This window comes from Cyrtonyx montezumae, unplaced genomic scaffold, assembly GCF_038088225.1.
Source record: "Cyrtonyx montezumae isolate F1298 unplaced genomic scaffold, pur_monq_1.0 scaffold_53, whole genome shotgun sequence".
In the NCBI taxonomy this organism is placed as follows: Eukaryota; Metazoa; Chordata; class Aves; order Galliformes; family Odontophoridae; genus Cyrtonyx; species Cyrtonyx montezumae.
In genome coordinates, this window is record NW_027072060.1 from 588,831 (window position 1) to 609,532 (window position 20,702).

Here is a 20,702-nt window from a genome sequence, read left to right on the forward strand (position 1 = left end):
TCTGTCAATGTCTGAACTCTCCCACAGTCATCTGGAGAGCCAGACCCCATAAAATGTCTATGCCCAGGATGTATTCTTGGACTGGGGCAATAGACACTTTATACTCCCAGGGTGGGAGACACCCAACCCCCAATTTCAACCATGTTTGGGTGACTGGAATGGTCTGTCCCCCAAACTCACCAATCATCACTCTATTACCCTTAAATTTCATTGGATCTCCATATATAATTGATGTTTCCACACCGGTGTCTACCAAAGCCATTAATCCTTGCACATCTATTTCTGTCCAAAATATTGTCCGTTCTACATAGGGCCTCCAGTCCCACCTGGAGGCGCTAAGGGAACCAACATCCCCTGTCACTCCGTGAATTTTGCAAGATCAAGATCTTTTACCACAGGTGGCTCAGGCACCGTAGCCCGAGACACCTGTGGAGGTTTTCTCCTCCTATTTGGTACCATAAAATCATCTAAAATCCAGGTTGTCGTAGGTGCTTCTTGTACTATTCGTACTCCAGATTTTCTGGGAATACTCTGAAATTTTTGATAATTTCTAAGCTGTTTCCATAGCGGTAATTAAATATGGTTTGGCTGCCCATTGATTTTAGCAAATGCAACCCCATCCTGTAGAAGATCATTGAATATGGTTTCCCAAGACACCTGTATGATGCCTGATCAGGGTGTCCATGGGACAGTCTTCTGGGTTCTAATTGGGAGGGCCTCAGCTTCCTCCCCCATGTGGATATTGCACCTAGTTCGTATGCGCTCCCTTTCTCCCGGGTCTGCTTCCAGTTGGGCTGTTTGTTGGCTAATGGCTGCTGAAGCTACTAAAGGATTCAGCATGAAGAACAACATGCCATAAAGATGAAAAGGGGCTTGCTGCAATATCAGGTCTCTCACCCCTGCCATAAATTTTTCTATGTCTGGACTTTCAAATGCATGATAATACATGGCCTCCCTCAAACCCAATTCTTGAATGTACATTTGGAGCTTTTTCATAGAGGAACATAAACCAGTATGAGGCAGTACATCTGTTTTATTGGGCCATGTTAGATGGCACACCGCCATCAACCAGTCTATAAAAAGAGTGGTTTTCATTATACTTGATGGTGGCATATAATCTTTGCCTCAGAGCTGAGTGTATCGTTATAGATGCTAGCCTGGACGTTTCTGTCCCATTAACTAATACACTTCAAGCTCCTGCATCCCATAGTCTTAGGAGCCATGACAATATGCTTTCCCTAGGCTTTTGATGGAACCACTGCACTAGGTCCATCAACTCATTTGCGAGTGACATATGGGCGAGCTGTTACATGCAAGTATGTTTCAGCAGGGGGCCTCCTTTTTTGGCAACCCAAAGTACATCACAATGCATATACAATATCTTCTGCAGTGTAAGGTATCAAGGCACTGAAGGCCATTGTTGACAGTCTTTTTGTGGTTCTTTTGGGCCAGTACTTGATGTTCTTGAGACCAAAATCCAATGGGGGTCCGAACAGAACTCTGACATTGCCACAGGCCGCCCCAGCCAAAGCCATCTTGAGTTACGTGAACATCTAGCTCAGCTGGGAGGGTAGGATCAAATATACCCAGTGCCTGGGCTTGTTTAACCGCCTGTTTCACCTGTTGGAAAGCATCCTGTTCCGACCTCCCCCAATCCCATAATTGGCCCTTTTTGGTAAGTCTATATAAAGGTCTCAGCAGCTGCACCAAATGAGGTATAAAGGAACGCCAATATCCCAATATACCCAGGAATTCCTGCAACTGCTTTGGTGTTGTAGGGACTGGAAATGCTTGAACCTTATCTATGACGGCATCAGGTAATACTTTGGTCTTTCCTGACCAGACTACCCCTAGAAATTTTACGGACAGTCCTGGACCTTGCACTTTTTGAGGATTGATAGCCCATCCTCTTTCACTTAGGTAGGCAGTTAATGAATCTGCTGCCTCCCATACTGCTTCCAGTGAGTCAGATGTTAACAGGAGGGCATCAATATAGTGGTATATGTTCACATTGTTTGGTTTTCTCCAATCAGCCAGGTCACGTGCCACCAAATTATGACAGTATGTTGGTGAGTGCACGTAACCCTGTGGCAAGACCTGAAAGGTCCACTGCCTGCCTCCCCACATAAATGCAAATTGATCTTGTGATTCTTTAGCAATAGGTATGCTAAAAAACACATTCGCTAAATCCAGGACACAATGGTAGGTTTTAATTTCCCTACTAAGAGTGTCCATTAAGGAGGCAATATTGGGTATGGCCGCATGGATGGGCGGCGTGACCTTATTTAGTTCCCTATAATCCACCGTCATTCTCCATGTTCCATCCGACTTCCGTACTGGCCATATGGGGGAATTATATGGGCTGTGTGCAGGTCTTACAATACCTACTTTCTCTAATTCCTGCACTGTCTTTGATATTTCTTCTTGCCCACCCGGGAGTCTTTCTGGAGGCATATCTTCTTCAAGGGCTAGTAACAGTTCAGGTACTTATTCACTGGTTCCCAGAAGTACAACAGTCCACCACAGGGTGTCACAGTGTTTACTCATAGACACTGGGGCATGCTGGAGCAGTGTTGCTTCTACTGTTTGTTCTGTGAACTTAACAACCTCAAGAGAAGTAGTATAGGTGTTTAATAGGTAAGAGGAGGGGTAGGTCTTGAGTCAACATCTCTGCTTGTACCAGGTACCATAACCTTTGGCCTGATACCTGTGGCTGGATCATTTACATCAGGTACCAAAGGAGGGGGTTCTAATTTGCCACATGGATGTGATTAATGTCCCCTTTGTGATGAAGATTGGAGTGTCAATTACTACCTCTGCAGGCTATATATCAATTACTGGAGGGTTTACTGATCCCCCAACCCCCAAAGTGCAAGCAGACCACACCATTTTGGTCCTACTTGCACCTTCCAAGGCTGTTTTATCTTGTGTTTTCCAGGCTCAATATCTGCATGAGCAGGGAACAGAAAATTATTCATGGTGCCAATTTCCAGCTTGAGCAAGGTGTCCTTGCCTGTAATTTGTATCTTAAGTGAGGAGACCCAAGTTGACTGCAACATTCTTAAGGCACTGGGTCTGCCATCCCTTGGTATCTACTTCAAGTTCTGCAGGTTTTCATAGAGTCTCTTGGTCCAACCCTGCAAGGACTGTGAACCTGCCTTCAAAGCAGTTTCATGGTTTTATGATTTTTGGTATCAGTATTCCACATCACAATATCATGTAGTGCATCATCTGTGCTTCCAGGGCTGACCAGGTCTTTTCTTCAGGTACTCAGTGGTTCAGGTTTTGACTCAGCAGTTCCCATACACTCCCCTCCTTCACAGCCTGAACCACTGATTGAGCCAGCTGGAGGGTGAGCATTTCCTAATACAGGGATCCAGTGCATGGCGACATTTATACAATTGCCTGTTGTGATACAGGCTGACACAATGTAAGACAATTGATGATCGGTTTGTGGTTGAGACCCATGTTCTCTCATGGGCCAGTGCTCAACAGTCTTACTGGAGGGATGCAGTTGTTAGGTGAAGGTCCATCTTATGTTCCATCAGTCCCACATAGGCCATCACTGGGTGTCGTTCTTGATTTCATGGCGACACTGGAGCGCTTCGATGACATTTTATTCCTTCCAGTGATCCTAGAGACTACAAAATTCAAAGGGAGTAGTACAGATGTTTCAGAGGTACTAAGAGGGGGAGGACTGCCCTCCAATGAAAAATACAAGCCATATTCCTGTCCTGGGTCAACACTTCAGCTTGCACTGGGGCATGTCCCAGCCGTCTGTACCACACTCTTTGGCCAGATATCTGTGACTGCATAACTATATAGGTTCATAGGTTCATAAGGTTGGAAAGGACCTATAAGATCATCTAGTCCAACCATCCTCCTATCACTATCCCTACCCAACTACTAAATCAAATCCCTTAGCACCTCATCTAAACGCTTTTTGAACAGCACTAGGGATGGTGCCTCAACCACCTCCCTAGGCAGGCCATTCCAGTGCCTGACCACTCTTTCAGAGAAAAAATGTTTCCTCAGGTCTAATCTAAATCTTCCCCGGCACGTCTTGTGGCCATTCCCTCTCGTCCTGTCATTATTTATCAGGGAGAAGAGGCCCACCCCCTCCTCACCACAACTTCCCTTCAGGAAGTGGTAGAGTGCAATAAGGTCTCCTCTGAGCCTCCTCTTCTCCAGACTAAACAATCCCAGCTCCCTCAGCCGCTCCTCATAAGACTTGTGCTCCAGACCCCTCACCAGTTTTGTTGCCCTTCTCTGAACACGCTCCAGGGCCTCAATGTCCTTCTTGTAGTGAGGGGCCCAAAACTGAACACAGTACTCGAGGTGTGGCCGTACCAGAGCTGAGTACAGGGGGATGATCACCTCCCTGCTCCTGCTGGCTACACTATTTCATTTTTACACTATATCAGGCACCAAGGGGGGGGGGGGGGGGGGGTTTAATCTGCTACAGGGGCATGATGAGGATCCCCTTAGCGATGAAGACCAGAGTGTTGACCACAATGTCATTAGGCCATGTACCAGTTACCAGAGGGACTACTGAGCCTCCGACCCCCATTCATCTCCCCCAAGGTGCAAGTAGGCCACACCACTTCAGTCCTACTTGTACCTTCCAGCGCCATTCTACTCTATGGGTACCAGGTTCTAGATTCTCGGGGACAGGGAGCAGAAAGTTATTGTCATTGCCAATTTGGGGTCTTACCTGATTGTCAGTACCCGTAATTTGGATCCTAAGAGGGGAGGCCCAAGTTGTCTGAAGCATCCTGAGGGCACTGGGTCTGCCACCCCTAGGTCTTTTGTTCAGGTCCTGCAGGGTTTCATGCAATCTCTTTGTCCACCCATTCAGGGACACAGAGTCTCTCTTCAGAGCTGCCTTAAGGATGCCATTATAACATTCAATGAGGCCTGCTCCCATTGGATTATATGGCAGATGAAATCACGATTCGATGTTGTTCTCTTCTGCCCAGCGTTTTACCTTCATGCCTAGTGTGTACCCTGATCACTCTTGATGACCTGCAGAGTCCCATATGCTGCCATTGACTTGGTTAAAGTCTTAATGGTATAGGCCTGGTTTGCTTTTGGCACCGGATAAACCTGCATCAGTCCACTTGCTATGTCAACACATGTTATGCATATCTGGTCCCCTGCAGGAGAGGGCCTATATAATCAACTTGCCACTTTTGGAGGGGTTATGTCCTCTGGCAAGGTGAGAAGTCACCTCTGGCAAGGGTTTTGGTCTCATCTTCGAGCAAGTGTCACAATCATGACATGCCTGGATGATATCTGACATCCTTATAGGCAGCCCCCATACTTTGGCTGCTGCCCACATTGTCTTCTGTCCAGCATGTCGCAGTTTCTGGTGTAGCCAATGGGTGATGTTCTCAGAAGGAGAGTTCTCAATCCACCATACTCAAACCAGTGTCATCAGTCAGTGTCATCATTTCCTGGTGACTGCAAGGGGTGATGTCCAGAAACATGGTAGACACATACAGTCCTGTGTTTAACCATATTCCATATGTCTAACTACATCTCCTTGACCCAGATCAGTCAGGCATGGATGTTCCAGTGTATGGGAACTGTTGAATCAGGGCCTGAACCACTGATTGATCACCTGAGATGAGCACTGAGTCAGCTGCAGGAGCACAGGTGAAGGCAATTCACCTGTGTGACTGGAAGGGGTGGAGTCTCTCCCATGTGGAGTTCCAGGCAAGCCTTCACCAGGCAAACCTTTAGTGACAGGTGAGCCCTTCCTATATTATTGAATGTCTTTATACCATCTGGATAATCCATCTGAAAATATACTGTCCATCTTCACTATGCTGTTTGGGTACTATTCATTCAGGATATTCACCCTACAGTCTTGTCCTGGGTGGCCTACTGTTTGATCCAAAGTGTGAGCCCCCAATATACAACCCAACTATTACTCCTCACTTCTTCTGACAACCAACGTCTGTTCAAGAGAAATACAATCACTACTCACAGTGATGCTTGCTTGGCTGCTAACCCTTACATGAGGGTGAGGAGGAATGGATCCAGGCTCCACCCCTTCTGATCACTCAAGTGCGTTGCTTCTGCCTGAGCTCCCTGGGTTAGCTATATCTTTTCGCATAGTGCTCAACAATTGGAGAGAGATGGATTTGAAGGGTGAACTATTCAGTGGATAAGGAATTGGTTGGAAGGTCACAGCCAGAGGGTTGCAGTCAATGGTTTTATGTTCAGAGGGAGGCCAGTGATTAGTGGTGTAATGTCTTTATCAATGACATAGATGATGGGATTGAGTGCACACTCAGCAAGTTAGCTGATGCCACCAAGCTGAGCGGTGCAATTGAAATAGCAGAAAGAGGGAATGTCATCCAGAGAATCCTTGATAAACTCTAAAGGTGGGCCCTTGTGAATCTAGTGAGGTTCAGCAAAGTAATGTGCAATATTTTGCACTTGGGTCAAGGTAATTCCAGATATGTATTCAAACTGGTAGAGGAACTCCTTGAGAGTAGCCCTGCTGAGAAGGAATTAGGGGTTCTAGTTGATGAAAAACTTAACATGAGTCAGCAGTGTGCACTTGCAGCCCAGAAAACCAATGGTATCCTGGGTGGGTGACCAGTAGTGTGAGGGAGGTGACTGTCCCCCTCTATTCTGCCCTTGTGAAGCCCCAGCTGGAGTACTGTGTCCAAGTCTGAAGCCCCCAACACAGGAAAGATGTGGAGCGTTTGGAGGGGTCCAGAGGAAGGTCACAAATATGATCAGTGGGCTGGATCACTTCTCCTATGAAGATAGGCTGAAGGAACTGGGTTTGTTCAGACTAGGGAAGAGAAGGCTGCAGCCTTCCAATATTTAAAGGGAGTTTATAAAGTTGAGGGAGATCAACATTTTACATGGGTGGATAGTGATAAGACAAAGGAGAATGGTTTTAAACTAAAGGAAGGGAGATTTAGATTAGATGTCAGGGGGAAGTTTTTTACTGAGAGGGTGGTGAGGTGCTGGAAAAGGTTTCTCAGAGAGGTTGTGGATGCCCCATCCCTGGAGATGTTTGAGGCCAAGTTGGATAGGGCCCTGGGAAATCTGCTCTAATATTTGATCTAGCTGCTGGCAATCATGCCTGTAGCCAGGGGGGTTTGGAACTTGATGATCCTTGAGGTCTCTTCCCACCCAAGCCATTCTATGATTCTATAAAAAGGGAAATTATTTTCTTGTTTCAATTAATTAGTTCTTGAGGATATTTATCATATATCTTGGCTAAATGATTTGAAGTGTTCATAGCACAAAGTCTCTTTTATCTGCTGTGGTGTTGTATGATGTATTAGAAGAAATACTTCCACATTTGATGAATATGCCATATTAAAAAAAAAATCTGTATGCAGTGATTCTAAAATGGTTGAAATTAGTTAATTTTAATGTAGAGAAATGAATGGCTTTCAACTTTGTCAGCTCTCTCCTGTAGCGTACCTGAGATGTTTTTCTGTGCAACCAAAGCTTATATGTGATTTTTTACAGTAGATTGTGAGCAGCATTAAGGCAATGGCTTACATAGAAAATACAAATATTCAGTTTCGATTGTTTTTAGAAAGTTTTTTATATAAGTAAGTTGACAGACATATCAGATTGTGTATAGCAGATTAATGTTCTCCTGTCAGGAGCAGCTGTGTCAGCAAGTGCTGCATGGCTCAGGGCAGCAGTCATTAGGAGGCTGTGCAGCAGCAGCTTGAGGGGCCTCTGGTGTTTGTGGATTGGTGAACAGTCAGCTCTGATGTTTCCTCACTTTTGGACAAAGTTGGAGATGCAGACAGCATTATAAAAGATGGGTCTTAAGGGATAAAATAAAAGTATTTGGTACCCGAGTTAGGGAATGTGTGCAGTTGGTACTGGCTCTGTGTTCATCAGCAGGTTCCCTACAGAACTGCAGTACTTCCCAGCTGGCAGTAAAAGCACTTCCTCAGGTTACCTTGAGCTGTTGTGCTGGGATAGAAACAGGGTACTGAAGGAGTGTGCTTGGATGCTCAGTAGCTGTGTGCAGAAGGAAGGACAGGGAATCCACTGTGTGGTGAATCCTTTGGCCCTTCCTTAGAGCTTCATCAGTGCATACCACAGAGCACTGTGGCTGTAATAGCACTGTGCCTGGACAGGGTTCTTCTGCATACACATCAGCTGATCTGCCTGGGCAGTGATCCATCAACTCGCTTCACAGGAGTGATCTCTTATGACCTCAGTTAAAACTGTTAGTAGGATATATGGGATTTATATAGATGCGAGGTGTGTGAAGTGAAACAGCACTTTAGAAATCTCTTTGTTTTTCCCTTACTGCTTAACATAAAGAAGCATTCCCTATTTCTGGCAAACTCTTCAACACCTTGTCAATGTTTTACAGACTTGTTCGGCCTGGTTCCATGACGATTGAGGTGGGGGTCCCACAGACCCATGCCCTGGGGAAAGGGGAAAAGGGAAAAGGGAAATGAGCCTAAAAACAAAACAGCGGCAACAATCTGAGGAGGAAAGCTAATTTACTAAATAAGATATCAGAAAGCAAAATAACACAATATAATACAATATAATTGGAATTGAAGCTAATAAATCAAATAAAATGAGCAAGAGAGTGTCCGAGAAACCAAAGGCCTTACGCTAAACGCTGAAGGTGAGACAGCTAGCGCACACCCACTGCTGAGTTGATCTGAAAAGAAAGAGAATGTCTCATGACACGCAAACAATTTATCTTTCCCTCTGAGTGGGAAACAGAAAAATGCAAAACAAATCCAAGTCCTCTGGGGAATGTAGTTGTTCTTCTCTTCGGAGACAGGTATACCCATAACTATCGATGATCCACATAGCTGGAGCATTAACACTTTAACTCACACTGCACTACATGATGTTATGATGTGGAATACCAATAACAAAAATCATAAAACCATAACATGCCACCCCTTATTATTAAAATACCCCCTTCTGAGGTAGTCAATACCAAGTATACATGGAGTCCCTGGGCCAGTCACAGTAGCATGTTTTTGCCAGTCTTTACCAGTGAGGCTTATTTCAGCTTCCAACATGGTCAACTCTTGGGAACCCCCAGTCACCCCAGAAATATAAATTAATTTTGTTCCTTGTTAACTCAAGGACATTAGAGTGCACCAGTGTCCACCAGTGCCTTATATACTCTTTATCTCCCAATGCACTGCATGATGTTATGATGTGGAATACCAGTAATAAAAAACATAAAACCATGACATACCTATCTTACAGGAATTATCGAAGCAGTCAGGATTCTGAGGAATAGATATCTGCAGTAATGTGGCAAACTAGAATACAAGTTCTGAATGATGTTTGTGAAGTGTTTGTGCATGGTGTTGAGGAGCAAAGCTCTCATTTCTGAGCCCTGGTGCTCACTGGGTGCAGCTGGCAGTGCTGCTCTGTGCTGCGCAGAACAGGCAACCACTGCGAAGGGTCACTGAAGAAAGCAATGAGTTTATGTCCTAAGGGGATGCAGTGCAAATAACAGATATTTTAGCATACGTGAGAAGCAGAGAAAGAAAAACATGGCCACAAGAAAGAGATCGCTTAATGGAGCACAGAAATATTTTTTTCTCAGGTCATTTGAATAACTGCAGTTTTTTTAATTATTTCAAATATCTGGACTCACTGAATGGGTCAGATGGGTTGGACTTTGAAGGCATGTCCTTGTTTTTGTAATCTCAGAGTGCAGTGCAGAGTGGTCTTCAGAGCTCCTTTGGACAATGTGCTGTTGGTGAAAACTGCTTGGAGGGTAATAGGAAGGACTTCGGGTAATTTTTTTGGTTAATGAGAAAACGTAATGTGCTAACAAGCAAGGTTTGGGGTTGATGCACTCAGCTCCTGTACCTGGCTTTCCTTTGTTTTATCTGCAGTTTCTTGGAAGTACCACTACAGATGGCCAGTGGATTACGTTTCTCATATGATCATCTATGGCAAATTTCTGTGTTACTTTTCTTTTACTTTCATTTATTTTCAAAGTAAAAAACTGCATATGCCTTGAGAGAGGAGCTTGCAGTTTTGGTGGTATCTGTGCATTGCACTGATAGGTGGATTCTTAAAGGCTTGTAATGGCAAACTAGGGAACTGTCATCCTGTGAAGTTTCAGTTTCAGAGCATTAACAGGTTCCAGACCTGGCATTCAGGAGGATCAAAGCCATGTACATAGGTAAAAATAAGTGTATATTGGAGTACATTACTTGTTATGATCAAATCAGTGACTCCCCAAAAACACATTGCCTTTACAACCTATAAGAGTTGTCCTTCAGTTAATGCATGAGTTCAGGAACTGAAAACATTTTACTTTCAGAGTATCATAAGCAGAAGTGGTTGTTACATACATAACTGGCATATGCTGTTTTCTGGCTTAATTATTTTTATTTTCTATTTTTTCTACTGCTGCTTTATTTTGACTTTGGAGGATGTTTTTAATTAGTTGCATTTTACCTTTTTTCAGGATGTGAAATGATTGCCTAAATGTGTCAGATCTTGTTCCTGCTGAGAAAAAAAGTTAACATTATGATTCTTGCGGGTAGATCATCAACATGACTGACACTGTTTATTGTACTTCTGTTTTTAGAATAATATATAAATGCTCTATGTGTGACACTGTGTTTACTCTACAACCTTTGCTCTATCGCCACTTTGATCAGCACACTGAAAACCAGAAGGTGTCTGTTTTCAAGTGTCCAGACTGTTCTCTTTTGTATGCACAGAAACAGCTTATGATGGATCATATCAAGGTGTGTAGGCACTCTTGTTTTATTCTAAGATACTATTTGTTATGCAATATATTATTTGAGAAAATACTTTTAAAAGGCTCAGAATTACAAGAAGGCTGCTGAAAGAAATGTTACTGATTCCAAAAGAGTAATCTGTGAATAATGATCACAGGTGTTGAAGTCTTGTATTTTGTATAATTTTCAGCAGCTGTGGTGTAACCACTTAGTTTTTTATGTGGATGTTGATTTTGATATACCAGGAATATCTCAGTGCATTGCATTCAGTATGTCATTTTATCAAAATAATAATGGGGTTATTGAAGTAAGTTGGTCCAATCCTAGCAACTGTTGAGCCTTATTTACAGTATTTGAAGTATTATTCTAATTGTTAGGAGTTGAGAATGCTGAGTACATGACAAAATCAAGTCTTTGATGTTCAGAACTTCCTGGTGGGAACAAGAGTGTTTCTTGAAAGTATGTGTGAGTGCATGTATGCGCACACACTTGCATGCACATGTGAACACATGCCATTTTAAGAAAAAAAAAAAAGTAACTTGAAGTGGATTTTCTCACTGATATCCCTATAACTGCATGAAGGAATTTACCAGAGAAGATTTACTGTTGTCCTTCAAATCATAATACTAAGAATCAGCAGCCTCCTGGCTTTAACTTGTTAGTTGTACATTTTAAATACACTGTTACCTTGTTGTAAATACACTGAATATATTAGCAGTGCTGAAATTTGTTATTAATGTGATCTGGTGCCTGGTAATTGTTGAAGCTATTTAAATAGAAAAAATTGCAGTGAAAAGTCAGACATCTTTCTTATCTGCTGAAACTACTGTTTTAGCCTCAACTATGGTACTTCTAACCCCCAGAAATCACTGAAAATGTATTGAAAATAAAATCAGAAGCCTTGGAAAAATAGTTGGTCTTAAAACTAGAGAGGTTGTGGATGCTCCTACCCTGGAGGTGTTGAAGAGCAGGCTGGATGGAGCTTTGAGCAACCTTGTCTAGTGGGAGGTGTCCCTGCCTATAGCAGGGGGGTTGGAATTAGATGATCTTAAAGGTCCCTTCCAATCCAAACCATTCTATGATTCTAGGAATGTGATCTGATAACAGTATGACAAAGAAGTAGATGAACACTTATGATTCAGAGGCTATACAGCATTTTGTCAGTACAATCATATACATCTATGTTAATTGTTTTACTTTTTAAATTTATTTTCTTGTAGTCTATGCATGGAACTTTGAAAAGTGTTGAAGGGCCACCAAACCTGGGAATAAATTTGCCTCTGAGCATGAAACCCACAAATCAGAACTCAGCCAGTCACAACAAAGAGGACACAAGATCTGTCAACGGAACAGAAAAGTTAGAGAAGAAATCTCCTTCTCCTATAAAGAAAGGAGAACCTAAAAAAGTCACAAGTCGTGGCTGGACATGTTGGGATTGTGATAAGTTCTTCACTCAGAGAGACGTTTACATCTCCCACGTGAGGAAAGAACATGGAAAGGTAAATGGATATTTAATTATAAAAAATGAAGTTTTTTTAATAATGCAGTTGCAAATAATTCATTTCATTTCCATCATTATTCTTCTTTGTTCTTACATGTATTTTATCTATTTTCCATCTTAGTTTTTGTCATTTTCTACATAGTCCTTTTGAGAAAATCCACACACTCTTACTTAATTGTAGACTTGTTCATCCATTACCAAAATTTCTTCAAGATGGAAAGAATGAAAGATATTCCAGTATTTTTTCCAAATTATCTCCTCTGATCCAGGTTCTTATTTTTTCCTTTGTGCCTTCAGTTCCTTCTGTCTTGAAAATTAATTAGCTGTTAAACTCAGGCAATGGAGTCTTGTTTTGTTGGTCCAGTGAGTACCAACCAGCATTTCATTTTAAAGGTGTACTCACTGCAAGGTCAAGTCATTGCTCTACTCTTACACTTGCAGGTTCAGTCAACAAGTCAGCTGAGTTGAACAAGGTGAAATTTTTACTGAAAGCAGCTAGATGTGAGATAGCTTACTCAAAGTTGATTGAAAGTCAAACATGAAAATGCTGTGTTCTCAGGTCAGCAGAAAGACCGCTTTATGTCCTTGATGCATCCTGTAGCTTTTCCAATTAAATTAAAAAAACTGACAGACAGGCAGTAATGAAACAGAATAATTTTCTTCTGCTACTGCTTGCAGGGAAAAGAGGTATGAAATTGACTTTTAAAATTTGTCTTATAAAGGAAAAGAATTGTGATGAACATAACTCACAACTCCTTCCTTCCATTTTTCACAAGTTAGAAAATTATCCTGATGGGCATCCAGCCTCCTCTCTTCTCCATATAGGCACAGGGAGATTGATAGAGGTAAGAGAATAATACTAGCTCCATATCCTTATGAATAGTCTCTTTTAATTAGTCACTAGTTAAACATTTGTCTTTTAGCTAAGGTGGCATCTAGAAAATATTAGATGTGCTTGAAACAATGGTAGGTCTTATAAAAACAAAACAGAATGAATAGTGTACAAAAATTAAAATCTGTGTATTTTCCAAAAATTAAGTGTTACCTCTCTTGAGCAGGTAAGAAGCAAAAATAATTTTTCAAGGTTGAGCAGAGGAATGTTGTCATCCAGAGGCTTTAAAGGCAAATAATTATTTGTGGAAGTTAGAACAAATAAGTTTAGCATGGAAAACTAGAGTCTTTTCAGATTTTGAGGTGTGCTTTTACCATTTACATGAGGCATTTAACTGTAGGTTCCCAAACTGTAATTCTCTCCCTAGGCTGTTTTTCTGGAGAAGGGTAAGCAAAAGGCTCCTCCATAAAAGAGTTTAAATTACTTAATTTACAATCATATTGTAAATTTACACTTTCCTTGACTTCCAGTTGAAGCATGTGATGATAGATAAGTAGATGATGTTCACAGAGAAATGTTTTTACAGCCTGATACAAACTGATAAAATAGTACATGCTGCCATGAAAAGTATTGCTTGACAGAGAACTTGATATGCAAGTGGTCTTGTATAGCTATATGCCTGTTTAAAAATGCTGCTATCTGAATTTTACAGAAACAATTCAATTTGTTTTATAACAATAGCATATTCAGTGGTACCTGTGTCTTAAAGCAACGGAGTTCAAGGAGTCCATCTTCATACATTACAGAATGGCAGAATTATAGGGGTTGGAAAGGACCTCTAGTCTAACCCCCCTGCCAAAGCAGGCTCCCTAGACCAGGTTGCACAGGAAGGCACCCAGGCAGTCCTTGAATGTTTTCAGAGAAGGAGCCTCCACAACCTCTCTGGGCAACCTGTTCCAGTGCTCTGTCACCCTCACTGTGAAGAAGTTCTTACGCACGTTTGTGAGGAACTTCATATGCATCAGTTTGTGGCCATTTCCCCTTGTCCTATTGCCACACACTGCAGAGAAGAGTCCAGCCTCATCCCTTTGCCTCCTGCTCCTTAGATATTTATAGATGTGGATCAGATCCCCTCTGTCTTCTTTTATCAAGGCTGAACAGACCCAGGTCTCTCAGCCTTTCCTCATAAGGGAGGTGCTCCATGCCCTTTATCATCTTTGTGGCCCTCCACTGCACTCTTTCATGGAGATCCCTTTCTTTTTTGTACTAAGGAGCCCAGAACTGGACACAATACTACAGGTGAGGCCTGACCAAGGCAGAAAGGGAGGATCACCTCCCTTGACCTGTTGGCCATGCTTTTTTTAATGCACTCCAGGATGGCATTGGCCTTCTTGGCCACCAGGGCACACTGCTGGCTCATGGCCAACGTGTTGTCCACCAGGACACCCAGGTAAATTGCAGTAATTGCATTTCAGCAAACAATTTTGTTGTCTAAGATGAACTTGCCATTTTCAGTTCAGACTTCATTCTTCCATGTAGCATTGCATTGTGGATTTGGATGCCAGGTTCACTTAGGTCAGTGAGATTTTGGGGTTGATTTGGTTTAGATCAGATCTTGCGCTACTGCTCCTGACAAACACCTGAGTAGTGGATGAGTTATGTAGGTAGCAGGAATGCTTTGCATGAGGTCACTCAAGTTCATGAATATTTACAGGAGTGAGGGCAAAGTGCTTATTATCAAGCAAACATGGTCAGTAGAGGAAACTGAATGGTCAGTTTCTTTATTTTAGTTCTGGGTTGTTCCTATTGCTGTAGCAGTGCTGTGTTTCCCTGTTACACTGACTACATTAGTGCTAAAACTGTTGTGTCCACCTCAGGCCAGGGCTGGAGCCAGGAGTGATCTTGATTCACAGAACTATGTTTTCTTTTACCTGGTTTTCTGTTATGACTCAAGGGCACAAAGACCAGACAATTCCATTTGGTTTCTTCTGGGGCTTTAGAAGCCCAATTTTGCATTTCTATCTACTGAAATCATGGAGGAATTAGTATAAATGGTTTCAGTTTCAAGCCCAGCAAATCTATTTATGACACTTCTGGTACAAAGTGTCTATAAAGAAACTCCATACAATGTGCTACTATCCCTGTAGTGTGCCGATGAACTGTGACTTATTTCTGATCCCATAACACTCATGCAATCATAGATTGGTTTTCTCTTAAAATCAGTATCTGTAGCAGCATGTAAAACATTGATTGATTCTGTTTTTCCCATTAGCACAACTATTAACTTATCAATTATTTTACTGGCTATATGGGAACTGTTGAATCAGGGACTGAACCACTGATTGATCACCTGAGGTGAGCACTGAGTCAGCTGCAGGAGCACAGGTGAAAGCAATGCACCTGTGTGACTGGAAGGGGTGGAGTCTGGCTCCACCTCTCCCAGACCCCCATTTAAGGGCTGACCACCATTAGGGAAGCATCTCTTGTTGGAGATCCCTCCTCTGTGGAGTTGTTGGTGAGCCTTCCTTTATTTACAGGTTGTCTGTTTACCGTCCAAATAAGTCAAGCAAAGTATACCATTTGCCTCAGTATTTTCTGTGAATGCTATTCTTTTGAGTTATTCATCCTACAATTGGTGAGTCAGGTGGGCTTGAAAAAAAAAAGTCATCAACAAGTATGTCTCCCATTTGGAATATCTTCAAATGAGGCAGGGGGGAGAACATTACCCCCCTATATTGTTGGGAAATGGCTGCAGGAGCAGGGAAGTCACGGTGATATGTACGAGCACAGTTTGCACTGCAGCACAGACTATATACTCTTGGAAAAGTATTACATGTTGATAGGAGGTCATGATGCTCCTGGGCCAAGTGACAAACAACTCAAAGCAGACATGAACTGCTTCAGCTGAGCAACCCAAGTTGCCAAGATGTCTATGGGAAACTTCTGTGATTATGTTGTTCACCCTGCTTTCAGTGAAGAAGGCTTCACGGGACTGTTGATAATTGTAACTATAGGTATTTTTAGAGTAAGCTGTCCTTGGTAATCTATTCCATTTAGCTAGCAGGTGTTCCCTTTGGGCTCTGTGTTATGCACTGGCCACGCTGATATGGTGCTCAAAGGAAACTACACTGTGTGAACCTTGAGAAAAGTAAAAGCAGGAGATGGTCTGTGGCGAGTGGGAGAGGAAAAGTGCACTTTGAACAGGGGATGCCCTACCAGCACTGCCTTTCACACCCGCTGCCGATGCATTCCTGTTTGGGTTTTTTAGGATTAGGATGATATCAAGAGTTACCTCCCTCAGGATGGTTTCTCACTGCTGTTAATTGTTGGGAACTGCTTAAAGTTGTCTTTCTCTGAGGCTCTCAGCCAATGATTGTGTGCTATTCTCTGTACGCCCCTGTCTTAAACACTATAAGAATAAGGCTGTCCGGGTAATAAATTGAAGCCTGATCATTCATGTATTGAGTCCTGTCGTGCTCCCCGCTCGAGAGCAATCCACTCGGACCCTGATATCCGCAGCACTAGATCACAAGATCAAACTATCCCAGGTCTTAAGGAATTGCCCCCTTTTATGGCTTAGTTACCATTGTTGAGAAATGGGGACCCCTGTGGGTTATGGGGACTGTTTCTCCTTCTCCGGCCTGTTTAATGGATTATTTCCAGGGTTTAGATAAGTGTTCTTATTACAAAGGCGCACTGGCTAGCTGCTTCTACTGTGGCTTGGCCCCTGGTAATGGCACTACACTAACTGTAAGTAACAAATAACAACATAGAATCTGATAACCAACTGTTAAGAGATGGTATCAAGAAATTAGAAGAAAAGTTGGGCATGTTAACAACCAAGAAACCTGGACAAAATGCCCCAACAAAGCAAATAGGTATTATTTCAGCTGAGGACACTTAGGTCCCTGAGGTAACAGACCTGGTTACCTCAGAGGTCAAGGTCTCTAAATCGGATCTTGAAGCTCTGTCTATGATGCATCTCTTTGAGATCTGCCTAATTATAAGTCAGAAAACAAAGAAAGCATGAGCTATACTGGCAGGGGTGCCTCCTGACCAGTGGCCCCCTGCTGAAACATACTTGAGTATAACAGCTCGCCCATATGCAGCAAATGAGTTGATGGACCTAGTACAAGGGTTCCATCAAAAGCCTAGGGAAAGCATACCATCATGGCTCCTAAGACTATGGGATGCAGGAGCTGAAAGTATAAGTTAACACTAAGTGTAAGATGTCTAAGCTAACATCTATAACTGTATACCCAGCCCTGAGGCAAAGATTATATGCTGCCATCCTAATGAAATGCCATACTAATGAAAACCACTCTATAATAGGCTGGTTGTTGGCAGCATGCTGTCTAACATGGCCCAATAAAACAGATGTACTGCTTCATACTGGTTTATGGTCCTCTATGGAGGACCTCCAAACGTACATTCAAGAACTGGGTATGAGGGAGGCCATGTGTTCATAAGTTCATAAGTTCATAAGGTTGGAAAGGACCTATAAGATCATCTAGTCCAACCATCCTCCTATCACTATCTCTACCCAACTACTAAATTAAATCCTTTAGCACCTCATCTAAATGCTTCTTGAACAGCGCTAGGGATGGTGGCTCAACCACCTCCCTAGGCAGGCCATTCCAGTGCCTGACCACTCTTTCAGAAAAGAAATGCTTCCTCAGGTCTAATCTAAATCTTCCCCGGCGCAACTTGTGGCCATTCCCTCTCGTCCTGTCGTTATTTATCAGGGAGAAGAGGCCCACCCCCTCCTCACCACAACCCCCCTTCAGGAAGTGGTAGAGTGCAATAAGGTCTCCTCTTAGCCTCCTCTTCTCCAGACAAAACAATCCCAGCTCCCTCAGCCACTCCTCATAAGACTTGTGCTCCAGACCCCTCACCAGTTTTGTTGCCCTTCTCTGAACACGCTCCAGGGCCTCAAGTCCAGGGATGGAAAAAATTATGGGAGGTATGAGAGACCTGATGTTGTAGTCTGGCTTCCCTTGGCAGTCTCTGAGACCACAGGCTGAAACATGTCTCCGTTAGACAGCGGGAGTATTCTAAGAAGACTGTGGCTACCCAGATGGAGAGCTTGCTGAGAAATGTCACTGTTCAGGTCTCTGGCTGCAGGGCATGCCTGAGCCTTCTTCTGCCCGGGGAGAGTGGCAGGGACTCCACCTGTGCGAGGTGTGAGTGGGTGGATGAGCTCCTCAGCCTGGTGGTGGAGCTCAAGGATGAGGTCCAGAGACTTAGGACCATCAGGGAGTGTGAACGGGAGATTGACTGGTGGAGTAACTCACGGGCTTACCAAGGGGAAGAGTTCCGGGAAAAAAAACCCAGAAAGGTGGTGGACCCCCTGCCCTGTCACAGTCGGACAGACCTGACTGATGGGGAAGGTTGGAAGAAAGTCCTGACTTGCTGTCACAGGAGACTCCCTCGCCTGCCCAGCCAGCTTCCCCAGCTCCAAGTAACAGGTTCCATTTGCTGGAGGTTGAAGGGGAGGTGAGTGGAGAGGTGATGGAGGATCTGCCTAGGAGAGAGCCTAGGGTGAGGCAGTCACCCCCACGCCTTGAGACTGCCTCTGACAGGAAAGAAAGAAGGGTGGTCATGGTGGGTGACTCCCTTCTCAGAGGAACGGAGGGTCCCGTATGCAGACCTGACCTGGGCCATCAGGAAGTGTGCTGCCTTCCTGGGGCTCTGGTCAGAGACATAACTAGGAAACTCCCTAAGCTGGTTAGGTCATCTGACTACTTTCCGTTACTCGTGGTTCAGGTAGGCAGTGATGAAATTGCTCAGACAAGCCTATGAACAATGAAAAAAGATTTCAGGGGTTTAGGGCATTTAGTTCAAGGAGCAGAAGCTCAAGTGATATTCTGCTCTATACCTTCAGGGGCAGTAAGGGACACTGAGCGGGACCAGAAAGCATGAGCAATGAATAATTGGCTCAGAGGCTGGTGTCAAGCAGGAAATTTTGGATTCTTTGATTATGGGGCAGTTTACTCGGCCCCTGGCCTGTTGTCTGTCCATGGAACCCACCTATCTCAAAGGGGGCAATGAATACTAGTGCAGGAGGTAGCAGGGCTTATTGAAAGAGCTTTAAACTAGCTACGAAGGGAGAAGGGGACAAAACTGGCCTCTCAAGAGATGAGCCATGGGGAACATTGCTTGAGCTGTGGGTGAGGCAGATGACTCGACTGAAATGCATCTATACCAATGCACGCAGCATGAGCAACAAGAAGGAAGAGTTGGAAGTGATTGTGAATCAGGCTGATTATGACCTTGTTGCTATCACCGAAACAATGGTGGGACCACTCCCATGACTGGAGTGCTGTGATAGATGGCTACAAGCTCTTCAGAAGGGATAGATGAGGCAAGAAGGGTTGTGGTGTGGCCCTTTATATTAAGGACTGTTTCGTTGTTGAAGAGCTTGGGGTTGGGAATGACAGAGTGGAGTCTGTGGGTGAGGATCAGGGGGAAGGCCTGTAAGGGTGACATCTTGGTGGGGGTCTGTTATAGACTGCTGTGGGAATAAAAGAAAGTGTATTTAGAGCAGAAGCTGTGGAACAGGATAAACAGCATGAGAAAGGAAGGCTGAGAACCAAGGACGCTTCCAGATGAAAAGGAAAACAAGTTCAAGTAAGCTGTGGGATGGCAGACCCTAATTGGAGGAAGAGTGCATGACTTGGAATGACTCATGGAGCTGACCTTCAGCAGACACTTTTCAGAACTAGTGCGATATCACAATCAAAAGTTACCTCCTCTGGGATGTGTTTTGCAGAACTGTTAACTGCCGGGAGTGTTTTTGGAGTTGTTTTTCTCAATGCTCTCTACCAATGATTGTGCGCTATTTTCTATATGCCCCTGTCTTAAACACTGTAAGAATAAGGCTGTCCGGGTCATAAATGGAGCATGGTTTAACCATATTGGTGTATGTCATGCTTCTGTCCGTTTTCTCCAACAACAGGATCCTAATCAGGATGAAGAGTTTGATGAGGCGTACTATGAGCAGCTTGCAGAAGTTGCGTGATCGCCAGCGCTTGTTCTCATGGGAGACTTCAACTTCCCTGATATATGTTGGAAATATAATACAGCACAGAGGAAGCAGTCCAGGAGGTTTCTAGACTGTGTGGAAGATAGCTTCCTCATGCAACTGGTAGGGGAGCCTACCAGGGGTGGTACCCTGCTAGACCTGTTTTTTGCTAACAGAGAAGGACTGGTGGGAGAAGTGAAGGTTGTGCACTGTCTTGGGCAGAGTGACTGAGGAATTGTAGAATTCTCTATTCTTGGAGATGTCAAAAGAGTGACCAGTAAAACTACCTTCTTGAACTTCCAGAGGGCGGACTTTGATCTGTTCAGGGCACTTGTAGCATGGATCCCTTGGGAGTCGCTTCTCAAGGGTAAAGGGGTCCAGGAAGCTTGGATGCTCCTCAAGATGGAAATCTTAAAGGTGCAAGAACAGACTGTCCCTGAGTACCATAAGGTGAGCCGTAGGGGAAGATGACCGGTATGGATGAGCTGGGAACTATTGTTGAGACTCAGGGAGAAAAAGAGAGTCTATGTCCTCTGGAAGAAGGGGCAGGCTACTTGGGGGGATTACAAGGGAGTAGCTAAGGTATGCAGGGAGGAAGTTAGG

General features: G+C 43.7%; 1 protein-coding gene across 7 annotated transcripts in view; it reads left to right on the forward strand.

The window, feature by feature from the left end:
• The window catches only part of LOC136056585 (zinc finger protein 532-like), a 92,425-nt gene that overhangs the window by 15,514 nt on the left and 56,209 nt on the right, over positions 1-20,702 (forward strand). For 4 of the 7 annotated variants that reach the window (XM_065748864.1, XM_065748865.1, XM_065748866.1 and 1 more), the window contains 2 exons: positions 10,586-10,748; positions 11,963-12,241. The exons of 1 other annotated variant lie outside the window; for it this stretch is intronic. In XM_065748864.1, the coding sequence (XP_065604936.1) occupies positions 10,586-10,748; positions 11,963-12,241 (442 nt within the window). The remainder of the gene's footprint in view (positions 1-10,585; positions 10,749-11,962; positions 12,242-20,702) is intronic. 2 more of the 7 variants (XM_065748868.1, XM_065748869.1) reach the window with 1 other exon arrangement.